This window comes from Dendronephthya gigantea, unplaced genomic scaffold (assembly GCF_004324835.1).
Source record: "Dendronephthya gigantea isolate DGI-Jeju-01 unplaced genomic scaffold, DenGig_1.0 000077F, whole genome shotgun sequence".
Classification (NCBI taxonomy): domain Eukaryota; kingdom Metazoa; phylum Cnidaria; class Anthozoa; order Malacalcyonacea; family Nephtheidae; genus Dendronephthya; species Dendronephthya gigantea.
Genome location: NW_021163087.1, coordinates 392,616 through 414,896, shown reverse-complemented (window position 1 = coordinate 414,896; position 22,281 = coordinate 392,616). Strand labels below are relative to the sequence as shown.

General features: G+C 35.6%; 2 protein-coding genes across 2 annotated transcripts; both read right to left on the bottom strand.

Annotated features, from left to right (window-relative positions):
* Positions 1-5,603: 5,603 nt before the first annotated feature.
* On the bottom strand, positions 5,604-10,294 carry LOC114532072 (cartilage intermediate layer protein 1-like). The gene is made up of 7 exons (XM_028553663.1): positions 10,195-10,294; positions 9,519-9,598; positions 8,920-9,011; positions 7,896-8,085; positions 7,436-7,539; positions 6,637-6,823; positions 5,604-5,750 (listed from the first exon to the last, which is right to left on the bottom strand). The coding sequence occupies exons 2-7, from the start codon at positions 9,565-9,567 to the stop codon at positions 5,743-5,745; spliced, it is 630 nt and encodes a 209-aa protein (XP_028409464.1). The 5' UTR covers positions 9,568-9,598; positions 10,195-10,294; the 3' UTR covers positions 5,604-5,742.
* Positions 10,295-17,123: 6,829 nt separating this feature from the next.
* On the bottom strand, positions 17,124-21,060 carry LOC114532031 (isoaspartyl peptidase/L-asparaginase-like). The gene is made up of 6 exons (XM_028553624.1): positions 20,983-21,060; positions 20,711-20,839; positions 19,558-19,708; positions 17,920-18,216; positions 17,613-17,785; positions 17,124-17,383 (listed from the first exon to the last, which is right to left on the bottom strand). Exons 1-6 carry the CDS (start codon positions 21,058-21,060, stop codon positions 17,195-17,197), a joined length of 1,017 nt encoding a protein of 338 aa, XP_028409425.1. The 3' UTR covers positions 17,124-17,194.
* Between the last annotated feature and the right edge of the window lie 1,221 nt (positions 21,061-22,281).

Below are 22,281 nucleotides of genomic sequence, written 5' to 3'. Positions count from 1 at the left end.
CTAGGCTCAATGTTGCTAAATTCTTTTTGTTTCCAGAGTCCCAGCATTTTCTCATCAATTGCACAACATGACGTCTTTCTCAGCACACAGTTGGAAACGCATAGCGCTCCCTAAGAGCCATCTAAATCTATTAACGTTAATTTATCCTTTGCATTTTCAAAATATCCTATTCACCGTGAAGGCAAAATATTTTCCTGATGTAATTCTGATTAAATAGGAATACGGTTATTTTCATCACTGCCGATTTCAAAGATGACAAAGCAATTTTTCGTTTTATCAAAAGGCTAACGCGCAAAAACACCCTTTAAATGCCTTATTTTAGCTACGCGTCCTTCCAACTCTTGTTATTTTGGAAAATATTCGGGCAAGTTCCACTGTATTGTTCATAAAAATCAAGAATAACTTTGACCTTGGACTGTTATCAAACAAAATATTAATTTAAAGGCAGTCAGTGATGGGTGCATGTAGTCACAATATAAATGTTTTCTTTCCAACGTCAATTAATACGCCAAATTTGACAAGCAACGCATTCGTTAAACTACTCATCGTGTGTTTCCGGAATAACATCGCTCCATTTTATAGCAAGTATTTGCATCTTCAACACTCGCATCGTTTTATACATGTCAAACACGTGCATTTAAACATGAACATTTTTAAAATAATAATAGTCATATTATATAGAACTATCCGTTCTCAAGTACCCGCGAAATAGCAGATTCGACAGCAGGAAAAATTGAAATGGAAAACTTTGGAGCTTGAAAAAATACCCGAACTGTATGAGTATGGTAAACTAATATCGACATTTAGCTATAGGTCAAATTTTAGACAGAAAAAAACACTATTCTCGAAAGATATCCGTTTTGTAATATAAAAATGACGAATCGCAAGCATGTATATGTTGTAGTTAACAATGCATATATAGAGTTCGTTATGAGCAATACACACATAAATCACCAGGTTTTGTCAGTGGAAGTTATTGATACAATCCGTTAAAGTATAAAACATGCTATGCGTATTTCATGTCATTATGCTGGTGCAGGTGGATTAAGTATAAGAGATATTCGTGTTTATTGTCATTTTAAGCGGGTAGGACTCATTAGACATGTATATACATGTGCGTTCTAAACAACGCTCGTCAAAAGAACTCGCTTTTTTCCTGTATATTTAAACTCGCAACAACAAGTAATTCGTTTTTTTTAGTGCGGTGTCTCTTAGGATATTTCTGAATTATATAATAAGATATTTAGTGCTGCATGCAGCCAGGTGTTTGATGTTATGATAAATGTTGCACTAATCAAGTGATGCCCGAACGCGATATTTCCACATGATGCCAATATTTTGGTCTCGTGAATAAATTGTTTGAAAATGCTGAGCACAAGTGCTTTCCTAAACAGATTAGGATATTTAAACAAACTATAAACAAATTTCTTTGTATTTCGGATTATATATACCTGCTTCGTTTTATGCTAATGCATTGACTAAAGAATCTGACACTGGCCTTCACTTTTTTTTTATTTCCCATTCTTTATCTGTACATGCAACACCATGCAGTTTATTGCTGACTAAAAGAACACTGCAATTAGAATCGTGCTTCCTTTAAAAAAAGAAAACATTCATCTGTACCAGGGTCGTAAATCGAATGAATAATTAGTGTTTTTGACACCTTTCATGCACATTAAAATGTGACACCTTTCAATATAAAGTGAAAAAATTATATAGATATATAAATTATTTTTTGAAAAAAAATTGGTTAAATTATAAAAAAATATATACTGGGTTTTGGCCACCTACATGTAATATACATTACCTCATAAGGCCGGAAATTTTCGTGCTCTTGATTGCTGTGATGTATCGAATTGTATAATCAATTACTCTTTTGTACATAAGTACCCTTACTTGTACATAAACAGCCTAACTTATCCACTCGTTCACATCAACAGAAGAAAAACACATTTAAATACGGCCTTTATAGATTTACATTAAATTCGTGCACGGATCAAATTTAAATCAGTGCATGTGTAACATTAATTATTGTAAATATTGAAGTCCGCTTTTTAAAGCGCTAGGCTTCATGTTCTGTTTGTTAATCTTCGCCAAGCTATTGAATTTCGATGTTTCCTTAAATATTTTTTTTGAAGATCATTAATGTGCAATAAATTGAGGTATAAACTCCACGAATTCCAGTGGTGCGGTAATATAAAATTACCTTAAATTTTAAATCGTCCGATGTGATGAGTCAAAGTGTCCGACACTTTAGACATAAGTCATATAAAATCTTTATATACTTTGAAGCTTTATATAGTAACGAGTAGTGAAAACCTTGCACTAGTTGATCTGCAATGAATGAATCAATATAACAGCTCACATTTTGCAATAATTTACCTTTATTCTTACTTGCCACTGCATACATGCATACTCTGTCTACTTATAGCATCATTTCAAGGCATCCACAGAGTAAATGCATGAACAAAGTATATTATTCACCTAACTGATTGATCAGCCGTCAGCGGCGACCTTTTAATTCGGCAAAATAATTAAGCTCAAAGTATCGACAACGTTATGGACAGAAGCAAAAATGAGGCGTGAAAATCAGGATAAATTTGTTGTTCAGTTATTGATACAAAGTACGCTACAAAACCAGTGTATGTCATCTGCATATCCTGAAGCTGAAGTAGCCGTGAATTACTTCATATGAATATAATTATAGGTAATATAGCATAACATGGCACACGGACCTCAATCTTAGGAAACAGAGATTCTTGAGCCTTTAAATTCTATCATGATTTCGGGTTAAAATTAAAATCGTTGAACTTAACAGTTTTGTATTCAATTCAAATCTCAAAATATCGACATGTAATCATTATATATTCTTATATAATTTTTTATATAATACTTTATAATTCTTACTAATGTTAAACAGTTTAAAGTAAAAAGCTCCTATTGTAATTTGTTTTGTTATAATTTTACGGTAACCTTATTTTTACGAAGATACATTTAATTCGTAGCCCAATTGATCATTTAAACATTAAGATGAAATACAAAAGCACAAAGCATTTCTTTTTTCCAACTAAAACACGTAACGATTTGAATAATAAAAGATTGATGCATGTACTTGTTCTATACACGAAGACTAAAAGCCAGTAAAAGGGGAAATGGGCGTATCGCTATTGAATATGATTTATGTCTTCACCACAGGCTAAATCGGAAGCAGCGTAACCTGTATTTCTTTTAATTGATCCATCCTCCATGTGTTAATAATTTGATATGCTGCCGGCTGCGGTTGTGTGAAGCACCCTGGTATTCAACGTTCCCCGCAACAAAGGCCTCGCGGTAAGCACGTTCCTTGCCAAGCTTGGGACAAGATGATCCATTCAGAACGCGTTGAGGTGATCCATTCATGCAGTACGCGTTCCATTCAGTACGCGTTGGGCAAGTAAAATGGATGATTTTGAAACTGATTTTCACAATTACATTGCCGGTCAAGGCTCGCAAAGACAGTTGAAAGAATTATGAAATAGGATCACGTTTTGCCCTCGGCTTTGTATAGGATCATGTTTTGCCCTGATTATGCAAAATTATCAATGTTAACAGCATTAATGAACAAATAAGTGAAATGGTTTCAAACGAATATTAGCTTTTAATTCTGAGTATCTAACATGCACTGTATAGGTTTGTTAGACTTTAAATGTATATTATAGAGTTCTATATAGCTATATAGTTTATCTTGAGAAATTACATCAAAGTTTCTTAAATATATCGTTACATATAACCAAAAGTGATGCGTAGAACGGACGTCCATACCAATATTATAGTAATATATAACAAGAGCATGCCCCTTGTATTGGCGCCAAGAAGGTAGTTTTGTAAGTTCTCTTACAGCATTCTAGATTATTAAGGAAGGTTTGTCTCGAAGTTTTATTCCAGGTAATATTCAGAATTTTTTGAATATAAACTAAAATCTCAACTTAAAAAATTAACCATTTTGTTCCTAATGATACTCTAAAATCCCCACTAAACTGAGTAGCTTGAACGTATTATTCATTTATTTTATTTAAAAGATTCGCCTACAAAACAAAGCAGATTGAATGCGTTAGTAAGGGCCATGCAATTATGGCGAGAAGTTAAGAAAAACATGATCAAAAAATTTAGGACATGCCTTTCCTTGTCTGGAACAGAATATCTTCAAATTGTTCACCACCATGCAGAAATTTCAACTCGCATGCATCATTTTTTTTTTAGTAGAGTTCTTCGCTACATCCCAACCAAAGATTCAATTGCAAACCAAGTCCTGTTTTGCCAATTGAACAATGCACCATATACTCGTCAATAATAAATGGATAGATAACAATATTCTGAAACTGGGGGATAAAACCGTTTTCGGTTACTAGAGGGTGATGACCGTTTTCAACCAACCTCACATGGGGAATCAAATCATCACGAAAAATGTCTGTCCTTTCAGTGAACGCTAGCCCATTGTCACCTCTTAAGAGAGAATGCGTTTGTGTCTGACCAAATGAAACGGGGTGCGAAATTTGTGATATTCTTTGATTTACTTAAAATCCAAAGGAGACTTCAAAAGTCCATCATGTTAATAATCTTTCAAAAATATAAACCAACGGATACAGAAAATTAATCTTTTTCAAAAAAGACTTTTTCAGCCGAGTTTATTACCGGGGGCTAATAGTTTGGTGAATGATCGCATCCTATGGAGAACTGTCGCTGTCAGACTCGTTAAAAAGGACTGGTACGATAGAAATTTCTTTTCAAAGAAAGAATCGCACAGAAATTGTCGTCTTGAATGCAGAATAGGGGGACGTTGCAGGCCGTCAGAGCTTTCTGATAGGATGGCGGGGATAGATAGGGTAGCGGCGGGTAGATAATATAGCGGTGGGTAGATAGGATAGCGGTGGATAGATAGTTTTCAAGACACGACACTAAAACCTCTCTATTACTCCCTAATGCTCGAAATTTGGTTTCCATATTTGGTTAACAGAATTGGTCTTATGCACGAAATATAAGTCCGTTTACACTACACTCAATTTATTGGCACGGCACACAGCTAAAATGGGTATCCATTCCCATTTCATCCGTGCTCTACCTTGTTATCTGAGCACTAATAAACCATTTTATCCGTGCTGTGCCAATATATGAATTGAGCGTAGTTTAAACAAAGATATAGTCGCTGGTTCAGAGAAGCTTAATAGTTTGCTGGCTGAGGGAACCTTAACACTTTTCTGGTTGAGACAACCTTAATCCTTCGCTGGTATCACTATGCTGCATGATTAGGGAACCTGAACATTTTGCTGGTTGAAAGAATCTTAAACTATCGCTGGTTGAGATAATCTTAACCCTTTGCTGGGTGAGAGAAACTCAACGTACACTTTTCTTGTTGAGGGAACCTTATCACTTCACTGGTTGAGACAAGCTTAATCGTCGTTGGTTGAGGAAAACTGGGTGGAGGGAACCTTAATCCTCCGCTGGTTAAGAGAACTATACATCACTTCGCTGCATAGTGTAGGCAACCTTAGTATTGTTCTGCTTGGAAGAATCTTAACTGTTTACCTTCGATTACGCTATCCGGCCCAAAGCAAGAGAAAAATACTTTATTCAGTTTAACAATTGTTTGATGAATTAAAAATACAACAAAGAGAAATTAATCAATTAAAAATGGTATCAGAATTTTCAATCAGCAAAGCATTAGATCTTGCATCTATTACCAGCAACTTCATATCTGCACGTGTTTCAAAAACCTTAACAGAAAGAATGATTTTTTATTTCACTGAACCTATTTTTAGGTAATATGGACTATCAGCTTGGGAATAAGTAATTTGGATAAAGCGTGCTTATAAAATATATTAGACTATGCACTTATAGCTTTAGTTATGGTTATGGTTATGGTATGGTTATTGTTATGGTTATGGTTATGGTTGTGGTTATGGTTATGGTTATGGTTATGGTTATGGTTATGTTTATGGTTATGGCTATGGTTATTGTTATGGTTATGGTTGTGGTTATGGTTATGGTTATGGTTGTGGTTGTGGTTATGGTTATGGTTATGGTTATGGTTATGGTTATTGTTATGGTTATGGTTGTGGTTATGGTTATTGTTATGGTTATGGTTATGGTTATGGCTATGGCTATGGTTATGGTTATGGTTATGGCTATGGTTATGGCTATGGTTATGGTTATAGCTATGGCTATGGTTATGGTTATGGCTATGGCTATGGTTATGGTTATGGTTATGGCTATGGTTATGGCTATGGTTATGGTTATAGCTATGGCTATGGTTATGGTTATGGTTATGGTTATGGCTATGGTTATGGTTATAGTTATGGTTATGGTTATGGCTATGGCTATGGTTATGGTTATAGTTATGGTTATGGTTATAGTTATGGTTATAGTTATGGTTATGGTTATGGTTATGGCTATGGTTATGGCTATGGTTATGGCTATGGTTATGGTTATGGTTATGGCTATGGTTATGGTTATGGTTATGGCTATGGTTGTGGTCGTGGTTGTTGTTATAGTTATGGTTATGGTTATGGTTATGGTTATATGGCTATGGTTATGGTTATGGTTATGGTTACGGTTTAACCCTTGAACTACTCCACCAATCGGTTTTTTTGGCGTACTTACGTTTGTAACAAAGGAACTGGATTTCGTAGTCTTTACAGCGTTGAGTGTTGCTGTTTACACACGCGAATCCCTTCGATGTACACTGGTTGCAGGAAGAAATTTTTTGCTTTGCTCTATACCAGGGTATATTGCTCCCCTTTACTCGGCAGTTTGCTCCAACTGGTTTATAACCAGCACGGCAAGGAGGCTATACAATGAATATTTCATTTAATTAGTCAGTTCAAGACCTTTGTTTATTCTACTCTTAAAATTTTATATTTTCCACTAGTTTTACTTAAAATAGACGGAATACAACCGCCCTGTCACCCCCAATAAGTTGCTTTGTTTGTATAAAGAGTATATAAAATGGCGGTTATTTTAAAACATTTTTGTCTCCATGACCAATAATGAACTCAGGGGCTGACTAGAACGATAATTGAGGGAGTGAATATTCATATATTAACTTCTTCCCGATGGATTTCTATTGTAAGCTATCGCAATTACAAAAATTCACCCCCCCCCCAATTATCGTTCTAGTTACGCCACTGAATGAACTGGGTTATTAGCGATCGGCTCTGGGGTACGCATGCGCAAAATGGAATAAAGAAAATACAAACACCCATCTGTGTTAACGTATAGATTAAACTTAGATTATAAATTATTTTGCTCTTTCACCACGCTGTTTAAAACTGTTTTGAGCTTATGGACTATAGAATACTTTGTAAGGGGGGGGGGGTTGTATTCGAACATTCTGACTGACGATGGTATATAGTCTTATCAGGTGTATAAAGGTGTACAAAAAGTTTAGCGTGCAACTTACTCTGCGATCATTGACAACAAAATTAGCATACAATTCGAAGTCTCCTGATCCCGATGGGTTATCTCGGTCCAGCCAGGGTGTCCAATAATGAACGACACGTACGGCTAGTCATATGAAGGCCAAGATTAAACATAGGTAAAATTGTTATAGTTAAAGTTATAGTTATAGCCATAGTTAAGTAAATTATCTTGTAAGTACACCATATGTAATACTGCAAAACTTAATACTTCGAGCAAATCAATCATGACGAACGTGATATTTAAGTGACGTGTAAATGTGTGTTCTCAAGTAATTGCACTGATGAAGGCCCGGGTTAATCGACCAAAAGTTTTCGAGTATTAAATATTTACATACTTATTTACGTCACCATGCAAACTTTTAAGAATATTAGTTATAGTTAGTTATAGTTATAACTAACCCCTCAAACTACTCCACCAATCGCTTTTTTTGGCGTACTTACGTCTGTAACAAAGGAACCTGATTTCGTAGTCTTTACAGCTTTGACTGTTGACCTTGTTTACACACGCGAATCCCTTCGGTGTACATTGGTTGCAAGGAGAAATGTTTTGGTTTGCTCTATACCAGGGTATATTGCTCCCCTTTACTCGGCAGTTTGCTCCAACTGGTTTAAAACCTGCACGGCAACGAGCCTATACAATTATATAAGCCAGTAAGAATATTTCAATTAATTAGTTTCTAGAAAATCAAAAGTATATTTATTCTTCAGTGAGCTTTCTCTCTGGAAAATAATCTTGTATTATTTTCCAGAGAGAAAGCTCACTGAAGAAATTATTTGCACTAGTTTTATTGAAAATGTACCGTACTGTACTGTACTAATATAAATACCTTAATATAAAGATTGATCGAGTATAGAGAATATACGTACAAAGAATACCTGCAGTGCAGTGTTGTTCAGCTTTGATCTGCATAGGTACAGTAGTACCTCTGCAGATCAAAGCTGAACAACACTGCACTGCAGGTATTCTCTGTATACGTATATTCTCTATACTCGATGAACCTTTATATTAACTATAATTACCTTTGATATGTTTTTTATAACTTTGCAGTATTTGATATGTTTTATATCACTTTATTCAGTTTGCCGAAGTTTTAAACTGAGACAACTAGTTTAGGTTTGAAGGAAACTTACCACAACCTGTCACAATTCTAGGAAACTTAGGGTGACTTAGGGTTATTTAAGGCGAGTAAGGTGAAATTAAGGTGACGTTTGCACAGGAGTATGCTTTATTACGTTCATATTATATGATTATTTGTCATATTGCCCATAATAAAAAAAAACGATAGTGGCCTGTTTTTGCGTTAGAATTATTTGTAAAAGGGGTTTTATGCATTCGAACATTCAAAGCAATGTTATATTATTAAGTTTTATCTGAAGATTGATATTGAACGCAGCATCTAAAGGAATTAATTATTACTGATTAAAATTTAAACTTGACCAAATGCACGGTCTGTACAAAACTTACCCTTCCTGGAAGATGGGTATACAATTCATAGTCTCCTGATCCAGATGGGTTATCTCGGTCTAGCCAGGGTGTCCAATAAGCGAAGGAATGTGCTGTAAAATAGAGCTGAACGTTATATAAAACTGAAGATTAGAGATTCAGGGGCGGTTGCAGTATCGTCAATGCCATGAAAACCTGCTCAGGGGCCGGTTGTATCAAGCCCATTTAGCTTAAACGCCGGTGGATAAGTTTAAGTTAGAAAGCAAGTCTGTCGTTTATTCAAGAAGCAAACTAAATGTTTTTTACCTTAATACAAAGATACTGTTTACAACTACATATTCAGTGCATAATATTCAAGTTGACTCATTCAAGAGAGATGTAAGAGTGTTATTTAGTTTTGACTTATCCACCGTTTATGCTAAACGGGCTTGATACAACCGACCCCTGAAGGCCAATAATAATTAGGACGAGATATATCAAAGTATATTCGTTGATTTTTTGGAGTGATGTTTGTCTTTTTTTTTTTTATTTATTAATACTGTAAAGTACACATTTATTTTCATTCTATTCTTTATGGTGGATGATAACACGATACAAATTAAAAATGATGCAAGTCCAACCTGAAAGTGCAAAAGTGAGAAGAAATATAATTCCGAAGATCAACTTCATTTCCAACGTTCACAACTGTAAACAAGCGCCTCTAAATAATGAAATAAGACAAAATGTAGGTTATGTCCTCTCGCTTCCAGATAAAAGCACCCCAATTCATTCAAATTTTGCAATGTTTTTGTTTCGTTTTATTTTTGTTGGGTTTGTTGAATTCGAATCGTGTATTTCTGAGTTAACTAGGATTTAACTATGCAAAACATAGTTAAAGAGTTTTATACAACCGGTCCCTTGTTAATATTGCCCTTGTTAATATTTCGCTGTTTAAAGATGAGGTCGCGTTTTGCGCGTCGAGCGTGATACGTCGCATACGATTGAAGAAGAATACGATCAAGCACTGAACCATTTACAGAGCATGAACCATTTACATTCGTAAATACTTTACACATATTACACGCTAATACTGCATGTATAAGCCAAGACTGGCGCACGCGCCAGGATAATATTTTATAGCTAAGAAGGACAAATTGGGGCGGCAAAAATATAGTTGAGCCATATAAAAGTAGTTCATGTAACTTTGACTCGGCAGAAGTTTTTACCTCATCTGTCAAACATATAAATATGAATATACGTTAATATAAGATAACATATAATATAAATATAAGTTATTTGTACAATATAAAACCTTACCCTTTTATAACTTCAGATTTTGTCAAATATGCTTTCTACCAATCACGCCAGCACAAAATGAGCAACTGTCTTGGTCAGGCCTCGCTATATAATATCTATATAGCTTACACTTGTGCGTGACGCAATTTCCTGTCGTGACTTCTATATCGATGCAGTATATTTCCAGGTATTGTTTTCACTCACTTGCTTCAGTTGCTTGTTTAGTCAAGAATTTTTCTGAACTATTATAATTATATCCATTGTGGTATTTAACACAAATATAGCAAATTCAATGTTATCAAGAGAAAAAAAGGGAACTTTGTGCTAGAGCCTAACTTCGCTATTTTAATAATTATGTAAAGTAAAAAGCAAATTCCGAATAAACAAAACATCTTGAGAATCAAAATATAATTCAAAGAAGACACAGATTGAGACTGTAAATTTTCGACTTTATTACAAAGTCATCTTCAGACAGAATGAAATACAATACTTTACAACGCATAATATACAACACAGAGAAAGAGCGCACCCGGCGTGTCAATCCAGCATGTAGGCGGAAGGCCGCTAAACCAAGCAGAGCGAAACATAATAAGGTTGTGAATAAAACTAAATATGTATGCTATATTTACAACAATATGTTAGATAGATTAATTTAAGGAAGCATACATATTTAGTTTTATTCACAACCTTATCATGTTTCGCTCTGCTTGGTTTACCGGCCTTCCGCCCACATGCTGGATTGACACGTGCGCTCTCTCTGTGTCGTATATTATGCGTTGTAAAATATTGTATTTCATTCTGTCTGAAGATGACTTTGTAATAAAGTCGAAAATTTACAGTCTCAATCTGTGTCTTGTTTGAATTATATTTTGATTCTCCATATGTCTTGTTTATTTGGAATTTGCTTTTTACTTTACTTTTTTAAATTGTCGGCTGGTCATGGTTCTTAATAATTATGAGTAACAACCATTTGATTTTGCAATAGAAATCATTATCGACTTTAGGCTCCAGCTTTAACCGGGGGTAATGTGTTTAGTTTTAACTGCAGTTATATATTTCCCAAGAGCAGATATTTTTCAAACTTGTAGCTATATATGTTCGTTCTGTTAAACTCGTAAGCACTGATCAGACTAAAACTTGACGAGGAATGATCAATTATGCATGCATACAGCTGTAGCTTATTTCCTACATCAGATCTATACCTTGTATCACTTTCAAGGTTCCAGTGAACTATGTATAGCGAACTATGTTTATATAGTTGAAACAAACGCATGCATAATTATTTTATCAAAACTTCAAACAAGTTATCAAAAAATGTCGAACTGATTGTTTGAGAGACAGCTTCTTATGATGTAACCTCATTGTGGCTGGTTGTATCAAGCCTGTTTAGCTTAAACGGTGGATAAGTCAAAATTAACACTGTTACATCTCTCTTGAATGAGTCAACTTGAATATTATGCACTGAATAATTATGTAGTTGTAAACAGTATCTTTGTATTATGCATGGTTAAAAACATTTAGTTTGCTTGTTGAATAAAACGATAGACTTGGTTTCTATTTTTAGCTTATCCACCGTTTAAGCTAAACGGGCTTCATACAACTGGCCCCTGGTTAACAAACCAAATAATGTTCTCTCCTCTTAACTGTCTCTACCGTTGGAGATATGTGTTATTTGATAACTGATGTAGAAATGAACTGATTAACGCTGTAGCCGACAGGGGGGAGACTTATGCAAGGAATAGATCTAATGAATTTCCTGATGAAGGTTTTTACTTAAAAACGTCGAGAAGTGTTTTAGTCTATTTTAGGCAGTTGTTATACCACATTTGATGCGGAATTATTTGAAGATGCTGCCAACCTGCTTCTTGCATTGTTATTTGGAATGTATCAACATTAGAATGACAGGTATTCATTCAATTTTAAGATAAACAGTTTATCCAGACATCGAAAGTATTTAGCAACATTTAGCCGAATTATACGGAATTTGGAGAATTTTGTTGTCCATGATAGTATGTCTATATTTATTACCTTTGCCACCCACGTTACCTAATTTTACGTTGCATTTTATGATGAGTTGCATCAATAATTGCGGTATGTTCGAGGTTCATTTTAACGTAGAGAATGGTTGAGTGGCCAGCCTAGCGATTTAGTCCGTGTTCTTCGACTGAGTCGACTCCAGCACAAACAATAAATTTCCAAAAATAATAAATATAAATGAATAAATTAATAAATAAATATAAAAACTTGCGCAGCGGGACTCAATCGTCACACTGTCTGTGCCATTCTGGTTGCAATTGACAAAATTAATGAATAATACCACAATTACAATTATTGAGACTTCAAATGAACTATACAATTATAGCCTGATATGAATAATGTCGAGCTGAAGGAAGATGAATTTGAATCACCTCATTTACATTGATTGACATTTCTAGCAATAATATTCAATAGTATACGCACTAATATTCAGTGATTCAAAGAAAATAATTGCAATCTCAACCGACTTGTCACAATTCCCTATGGGCTTTGAAGGCCCAGCTAACTTAAAACGCTGTTTAGAAACATCAATTACTAAAAACTACTAGTAAAATTTTAGGGTATCTACTGAAATATCGAGGACTCGAGTCAGGGCTCGAGTCAATGACTTGACCGACAAGTTCCGAATCAATGACGTCATGTCAAAATGGCAAATGGAATTTTCTTGTTTTTTCGAATATCGAGATATGTTCGGTCCATCATTCCTTGGTTTGGTGCACCTGCAACTGAACAACAGCGAGAAAAATAAGAGAAAGCTGGGCACATGGAATGTTCGAACAATGCCGCAAGGTTTCTCAGAAAAGGTTTCTCGCAGCTACCAGACCGCTGACTGCGATACAGACCACTCGTTTGTGTGAGCCAGACGGATCTGTCGCACAACGAAAGATGGCAAACCCGCATCAGCGCCAGCAACACACGGAACGAAGCCAAAGTAGAAGAGTTTGCCGCAGCCCTGGAGAAGTGCGGTCCGCCAGGCCCGCAGAGCTACAACATCCTAAGCCGGGATGCCGTGTACAACTCAGCAATGTCACTGAAGTCAGTACGCTGAGGACATCATCAAACGTGCTGTTGAAGCTAAGAATGCTGTGATGTCTGCCCTACTAAGCCAGCTTCAGCGAACAGAACCTACTGACCCTAAAGGAAGCCAGCAGCAAAGTCAAGCAGACCGCCAGGAGATGTGCTTATGACTACTTGGTTCAGCTCCAAGATTCAGTTTGCAGTCGACGGGAAAGGGACCGCAAAATATATGAGAGACGCCAAAATCGAGGTGACAGGTGTGACTGCAACAACTACCGCGGCATTTCCCTTCTGAGCATCGTTGGAAAGCTGTTTGCAAGAGCTGCCCTGAATAGACTCCAGGTCCTCGCAAAGAGAGTCTACCCTGAATCCCAGTGCGGTTTCCACGCCAGCAGGTTAACCATCGACACTTCTTCTCCCTCAGACAGCTACAGGAGAAATGCAGAGAGCAGAGACAGCTTCTTCAGAGAACGGAGACTCTTCGTAGCCTTCATAGACCTCACAAAAGCATTCCACATCAGGGACGGTCTCTTCAAGATCCTGCCAATGATAGAGTGCCCATGCACGCGGACTGCTGAGCATCATCAGGTCCTTTCATCACGATATGACTGGCACTGTAGTCTTTGACGGTTCAACCTCGGAGAGCTTCAAGATAAAGAGCGGAGTAAAGCAGGGTTGCGTACTCGCACCAACACTCTTCGGAATCTCGGTTCGAGTCCTGACTCGATTCATGGTAAATTTACAGTTTAAAGAACCTGAGCTGTTATGAAGTTTAGTTTATAATCGTCAATATGTTCCTCCTTCGCATGAAATGGCATTCTTGAACCTCTCGTACAGTTTAATGTATTCAACGTTATAATAAATGGCTAAAACTTCGACTTAAAAAGCAGGAAAGCTAGTACAATTTTAAAATAGTTGTCTCGCGGGTAGGGTGTTCCTGGTAACCAAAATCATCGAAATAACAAGGGCAAATTGTAGATATTTAATGATTTTCTCAAATTTTCCGGAATTCAAGAATGCGCAATATAATTTAAACAAATATTCAAATTATTTACGGCAATCTGCATATTCCATATACGTAACTTCTAGACTTCTAGACGTTTCGGCCTACGTGAAACGACTTGTGACATTTCCTTCGCTTTTTGAAGGCCCAGAAAACTAAATTCCATTTAGTATAATAATAAGATAATAGTAAATAATTTCGTAAGTTTGTGTATTTATCCTGCCTGACTTTTCACTATCACGTACGTGGTCAAGCCGAAGTCTATGGCATTAAAAGCTAGTGTGCTTAGCAGAAGGACACCGTTTAAACTGCCAAGTGACACGAATGACATTTGGCTACGCAGAACGTTCTAGTGTGACTCATGTTTTGATATTAAATGAAGATTTTTTAATTGCAGGAGATTGAAATTGTAATATATTGTTGTCAAATGTGTAAATGTGTGGGAGGTAGGGTAGGGGGTGGGGGTTGGGTGGGGATAGGGGGGGGTATGGTGTTTCTGGTACCCAAGATCATGTAAACAGTGCCTTCAGAAAAAACAACTACGGCAAATTGTAAAAATTTAATGATTTTTCTCAAATTTTTCATAATTCAAGAATGCGCTATATAATTCATACAGAGTGTATCAAAAAAAAGGTGATGCCAGCTTTGGTGCGCTATTGTACATGAACTACTCATTCTATTAACACAATGTTTTCAGATTCAGAAAGATCAGGCTTTTAACTTTCGAATGACATGTTTTTAATGCCAAATGGTGAAAAAATGAGAAAATAGTGTTAGTCAAAATCGCATATTTTCACCTCTGAGAGTTGGGATTAAAACCATTGAAATTAACTCCCTTTGGGACTGAATTTGAGAATTTTGCTTCTGAGTAAACTACCCCCATATGCATATTAAGCAGGAAAAAATCAAATCAGGAGAACATTCCAAGCAATGCGGCGGCGACGTCAACTTTGTATCATCGATAGAGATGGTGGTCAAGTTCAAGGCATCGGCGCATAATCTCTTTTTAAAAAGTGTAAAATGTAAATAATTGCAATAAACATGCTGTAAAACCAGTGCAAGCTGTGACATGTTCGTGATTAATTGTTTTTTCTTTTGTTATGCACTGCTTTAATTAGGCTCAAAGGTGAAAATATGCGATTGCGACTAACATTTTTTATCAGCCTCGTATGTGCTCATTTTTCCACCATTTGGTACTAAAAGCATGTCATCCGATAGTTAAAAGCCTGATCTTTTCGAATGTGAAAAAATTCGTTCATAGACTGAGTAGTTCACGTACAATAGCGTGTTGAAGTTGGATTACCTTTTTTTTTATACACCCTGTAGTGCAGCAAGAAAGTACTTGAACAAATACGCAAATTATATTTACTGCAATCTGCATATTCCATGTCAGTAATTTCTGGCCTTGAAGAGAAAAACATCTCGACGTTTCGACCTACGTACGTGCTAATTCACGGCGGCTCGTGGCCACTTTCTTCGTTCTTATCAAATGACGTGATAGTGTGTATCTGTAATTGAACAGACAACGGTTAAATGTTATATATTTCTTGAATAGTATTTCGAATTTTTATCCATTACTAATGCAATCTTGATTGTGATTGGCTAAAAACCTACAGATAATTCCCAATGTCTTGCCACCTACACGACATTGAAAATTATCCGTAGGGACGTAATTTTTTGCCGCTAGTTTGTTGTCAATGGCGCAGGCTTCCTCTCTAAAAAGGAAATACATAATAATACAATTATTGAATTCGGTTTTCGCATGATATCGAGAATTATCAAGCCTCAGTTTGCGTTATCCGCCTCAGCTTCGCTTCGGCGAATAACGCAAACTTCCGCTTGATAATTCTCGATATCACACTCAACCTAATCCAATAATTAAACGTATATATCTTGAAAGTAAAAGTATTAATAGGGTTGGAAAATCATTTTTATATTATCGGTACACCTTCTGGCAAATGGAAAGGTAACATTATTAATATTTTATTACAATATTTATTAATTGAAACTGATGATTGTTCATCTTGGAGCAACTAAACTCCTTTACTGCCTGCGCGTTAATAATTATTTGGCATTTGAAATCGGCTTTTTGTTCCTCTTGGCCTTGCACGCTGTTTACAAATACTTCAATTTTGGAATTCCTGGGGACAGCATTTCAAAGCTTTTAGTGCAACACTTAGTATCCCAGAATATCCGCTTTGTTTGCAACACAGTGGTACGGTTTGATCCCTCGAATTTGAGAAGGTTGTGATCGTATTTTAGTGGCACATACTGGTTTAAGTGCGTGAACCAACGACTAATAGCGAACTTAGCACTTCAGGCGTATTTTCAGTTTCGTTTTCATGTAAAACAATAACTCGTTCTTCGATTGTGAGCTGCACCATTATCAATTTGCTGGCATGACACTAGCAGTTTAATTGGAGGATTAGAACCTTAAGTTTCTTAAATTCCCAAAAGAAAAGGTCTGAAATCTGCTGTAGGCTTCCATAGAACAATATGAATTTCAGAATATCAGAATATTGAAGTCAAAGTCCACGTCAAGTACGATGTTCTGTCTAAATATCTAACTATATCTAACACCATTTAGGTTCGCTACGCCTCATGAGTAAATAGGATTAACTAGAACCTGCGTTGAAAGAAGAACGTGTGAAATTTCGGAAATTTTTACACCAGAGGGTCTCACATTGTTGTGAACAGAACAAATGCACAGAACGAACGTAAGAGCTTGCAAATTAGCAAGGAATATTGTAAAGTATCAAAATTTTTAACGCAATTTATTCAATGCAATATATCAATTATCAATCACAACTAAAATACATTCAGCCATAGAAGCCTGTATATCGTATATGTATTCAAAATGGGCTATATATTGGTTATTATTCAAATACTTATCTATAGTTCACAAAATGAGTGCGCTATTAGGTTTATCAATGAACTTGCATGAAATTTATCACTTCTAAGGAATCAATTTTCAGGTGGATCGTCTAGTCTTCTGAGTCCCGCTACTGCTTGAGAAGGATCACACGTCGCCCAAAGCATGGAAGGTGAATTGGTTTCAATTCCAAACTTACCATCTTTGTCAATGGCAATTATAGAACCATAGCCTTTTGTTAAGCGTTGTTTCATCCTTTGCACAGCACTTGTAGCAGATTCCTAATAGCAGATGAAAAGGGTCCAAGCAAAAAATAATGATTGGAAGCATTCTTGCATTATATCTTTAACTTAGAAAAATTAATATAAAATATGAAATTATTACCTTTAACATTTGAAAAAGCTGGCAATTAAGCTAAGATGTTATAAGTTTTCAGTTTATATTATATGTTCATGTTTAATTGAAATGCAAATTGCTATAAATGATTGAATAACAAAACAGTAACTTTACCATAGCACTTTGTCCATTTTCCATACTGAATACAACATCTCTTGCTAATGTCATTTTCATTATTGCTTCTCCGCATCCACTTGAAGCTGCTCCACCGTACTCATTTGCATATCCTCCGCAGCCAACCAATGGAGCATCACCGATGCGACCAACCATTTTTTTAGGTATACCGCCTGAGGTATGTTAGCGTAATAAGTCATAAATAAAAACTAATGTCTCTATAATTTAACCTATATAAGACAATGTTAAACCTTATTTTAAGAAGTAACCACGTTGTGTATGAAATTTTGCTTTCTAATTTAGTCATCTGTAGATGTGGCACAAGCAAAATGACCGTGTTTATCCAAAGCAACAGCACATACGGTATCGAATGGCAAGGCCTCTTTATATGAACGAGGTAAAACTTCAGAAAAGTTCATAGCCATCACTTGTCTACTTGTTTCCACTACGAGTTCGTCAGGATCACAAAGCAGTTCATTGTAATTCATCTGTTGGACAAATCTCCGAGCTCCTTCTCCACTCAAGGCACAATGATGGGTTTCATCCATAATTTTTCTTGCTACTTTGACCGGATTTTTGAAATTGGTTCCAGCCATCACCGCCCCTAAAAAGTCACACTTGATTAGATACTTTTGTGCTCCTAAATATACTTTGTTTTTGTTTCAAACTTCGTGTTTTATTCACTGGATTATATCATAACAAGTTTACATTTCACAACAAAGAATTTTTTCATGTCTGCAGTAAAAAGTCGAGACATCAGATGATCGTTGATTTCATAAGTATCATGTAAATGATTTTAATCTTTTACGACTGTGGAAAGTGGCCATTAGGGGTGTCGCGTTTTTTAGGCGTGGAAAAGTTTAAATGCTTCCAAATTGTTATTATCTGAAGCTTTTCAAAATATGACTAATTGAGGATTTAGACTTTCAACATGCATGAACGTGCAGTGGAAAGCAGCCCTTAGCTTGGCTTGCACACGCTCGTGTTCCACACAAACATTGTAAATTCTTCTGCAAATTTTGTATATTATATAAATGAAAATTTTGAGATGTATAATGGTCATTTCCCAACATTCTCTTACCAGTGTCGTAAGGTTGCGTGTATGTGAAAGTGTATAGGACTGCATACAGTATATTGTAATAGAAATTATTGGTCTGTTTTTCAAAATTGAAGCAGTCAAGCTTTTGTTAATAACCATGTGATGTAACTTATAATATCTTCTCATGTTTTTTCGCCGTGTACTGCAATTGGGTTTAAAGATTATGTAATGAATTGCGTGACTTCGAGAACTTCATGTTAATACACTTTTTATTATTGAACAAAAATTCTTTCTAGAACGAAACTATTGAGGCGAAAATTGAAAAATATAAGATCTTGTGCACACTATATGTAAATGTATCAAGTATCAGTTACGTGTCAACGCGCCGGTAAACCATCTTGGTTCGCCGGTAAACCATCTTGGTTCACAATTTTGTATAAACGGCGGAATGGCAGCGATATTATTAAAATAGGAACAGAATCTACATGTATCTACATGTATTAAATATATTCTGATCTAAGTCTGAACTTAATCGAGCAGAAGCAAAAGAACTGTTTATTTGTTCGTCGTGAAGGAATTGCCGTATCATGCGAGCGAAATTGAATCGCGCATCGGAAAATTAGACAAAGCTGTGCACCACAACTCTTGGGAGACAAAATGTGACGTAGATAAATACGGTTACATACAGATTTCAAATATTAGTATATTTTGCGCCAAACACACTTGCGACGACGAAAAATAAAAAACGAAAAACAAAACAAAACCGAGGCGAATTTTCAACTCCGACACTGACGCCGGAGTAATAATACTTCGCTAATGTACATAATGAACAGTCTGTATCCTTTTTGTAATGAGACATCTTTCAGTTGCGGGATGTGGTTTTGGTTTAATTATTAATACACATACCAGTGCGCAATTTGTCACCATCCATAATCATGGCATCGCATTCTACTTTATGAGCAGTATTTAGTGCTGATCCACGACCAGCGTTAAAATGTATATCATCCTCTAAAATGCGAACGGCTTCTTCTACAGCATCAACAGCTGAACCTCCATTCTAAAAATAATCTTATTACAGTCGAATTTTGTCATACAGTTGGCAGTAAATAGAATTAATAATATGCAGATAACGGAGAATTAATAGCTTCCATATAATTTCATCTTAAAAGCATCCTTTTAAGCAGGAAATCTAGAAAAGTATAGTCTGATATAGCAACCCGAACTGCAAGCTCTCAAAAATTGAATTGCATTACAAGTTGCATGTCTGTAGGAATAATTTAAGCAACTAATCGTCCTTATGTCTTTCATTGCCAGAAATTTGCGAAATGGTGACCTGCATAAATTATATGCATTAATTTGCATTTAGCATTTTGCGTTCAACAATAATGGCCTTTAATTTTTACTATAAAACACATATTGCAGGAGTACAATACCTAAAATTGCCGTTGTCCTGGATGTTGGCCACTGTTTGCCGACCTCTGGATCAATAGAACAGCCGTTTTACAACGTTTTGATGATCGAAATCATCGAATTACTTACCTTGGGTGTTTCTACGTTCCGCCAACTGACTGATAATACTTTTTAAAGCGAACACAGAAAAAATCCGGACCGTACAGGAAAATTTATATCAGAAATACGAAAGACAACATCTACAACAAAATTTCTTAATTGGTATGTTACACGTCAATTCATCAACAATCCGAATCAAAATGTTCTTATGATTGTGAGCGATTTTATAAGTTCGTTGAGAGAACTCGGCCAAAATTTTGAGCAATATATTTTTAAATTTGGCAGACTGCAGAAATGCCCATTTCGATTCGGTTACCAAAACGTTTATAAACAGCTGTTCTATCCATGTACGTCGTCGAACAGACGTCGGCAAACAGTGCTCCAAGGCTATGGAACGTTCGATTTGTTCACCGGCTAATTTTTTTTTTAGTAGAACTCGAAGGCCATTATGTATGGATTAAATGTCATCAATTTTTGGTAATGGCTGGAATACTATTAGGCAATGCTCTTCTAAATAACATGCAGTCAATATCACTTTACAACTACTTACCAACATTTTGCGACATCCCTCCTTTGCAGCAATTTTCACTGCGTCCAACATTTCATTTTCATCCGTTTTGAAGAATACAAGATAGTACGCCCCACTTTGAACAATAATTTTCGGAATCTTCACTTTTTTCTTTAAAACGAAATCAAGCCATACATTATGTAATACAATTGCCACCAATATTTATTTATAGTTATATTGTATTTGTATAGAATCGTGGTAGCCTATATTATCATCTTCAGTACGACGATTTTGCAAAAACCTTATATTTAAACCTTATAAAATCTAAGAAACTCTAATAAATTTAAACCATGATAATCTTTTAACATTCTCTGAACATTCTGCGATGTCATTATAGACCAACTTTTTACTGCTTCTGAACCGGAGAAGAGCATGCGATAGGTATTGCATTTTGCCCTTTCTACAACTGTTAACAGAAAAGCGTAGAGCAAAAGCAGGGCAATTACTGCAACAAGAATACTGAACTGGACATCCTATGTAACCTTTGTGTAAATAGTTTTCAGGACAGGGAAGTCTAATGACCGTATCAATAATACATTCCCTGTTCAGTACGCGAGGTTGCATGCAATTAGGTTAGTTGGAAGAATAGTTGTTAGAACTTCAAACCTTCACAAACTTTTGATGATTTTAGTTTTTCTGCCATTTCTTCACTCTATGAGGAGAAATTACTGAATTCAGTACATACGCACGATGCATGTATAGTCAACACAAGCATACATGGCACAGTGCGGTGAAGTTGCTATAGATCTGCGAAGTCTACTGCAACACAATTTATTTCTTCGATCTACTGAAGAGAAACTAAACTATAGTAGGCCATAAAAATACTGGATGCATACTGGTTTCGTTGTATGTATAGTTAAAGAAGAAAATAATGTCGGCAATACAGTTTCTAACTTTGGACGATGAAACCTGATTGTTTAACTTGCCAAAATTATATCTGAACAGTTGCACCCTCATCAGAGGAATTTAATATTTTGTATGTTTTTATATAATTTGCATGGTTTGAATTAAAAAAAGGAAAATTGATCTTTTATACCATTTAACGCTTTCAAGGAATGTGGTAAACTTATCCATAATTAGAACATAAGGTAAATGATCAGTGATTATAAACAATAATGAATTACCACTGCATAGCTACAAAAGTTCCAGGGAATTGTCCGGTCAATCATAACTGCTGTTGCTATTAGGTATATATAATATATAAATTGCCGTACTTTTATTTATTTGGGTGTTATGATCGAATTAGGAAATAAAGGGAAAAAAAGTCGTTTGATTTCGGCCAGCAAATGGAATAGTCCTTTAATATATATGTCATTGCTGTTGATAATCTGAATCAAAGTCATTGTAATGTTTCATACGATGCTTTAGAATATATTTTGCAAAAGTTTAAACATTATAGTTTGATTTTCTTTTTTTTAATTTGTTAAACTTATGACAAAAATGTGACAAATGCTTACCTCGATCTCTTTCGAAGACTTTAATTCCTCAGTAATAGCTACTTTAGAATAGAGAAATGCGTGAATACCAACCAGTATATATACATTACCAGTTCT

Excerpts from the sequence above, each read along its gene's own strand:
- LOC114532072 (XM_028553663.1), bottom strand. The coding sequence starts at position 9,567 with ATGAAGTTGATCTTCGGAATTATATTTCTTCTCACTTTTGCACTTTCA. Across the intron at positions 9,012-9,518 it reads TCTCACTTTTGCACTTTCAG|CACATTCCTTCGCTTATTGG; the intron begins GTTGGACTTGCA and ends TCTATTTTACAG. Across the intron at positions 8,086-8,919 it reads ATACCCATCTTCCAGGAAGG|GCTCGTTGCCGTGCAGGTTT; the intron begins GTAAGTTTTGTA and ends ATAATTGTATAG.
- LOC114532031 (XM_028553624.1), bottom strand. The coding sequence starts at position 21,060 with ATGACATCGCAGAATGTTCAGAGAATGTTAAAAGATTATCATGGTTTA. Across the intron at positions 20,840-20,982 it reads AGTTTCTTAGATTTTATAAG|AAAAAAGTGAAGATTCCGAA; the intron begins GTTTAAATATAA and ends TTCGTTTTAAAG. Across the intron at positions 18,217-19,557 it reads TGGTGACAAATTGCGCACTG|GGGCGGTGATGGCTGGAACC; the intron begins GTATGTGTATTA and ends GTGACTTTTTAG.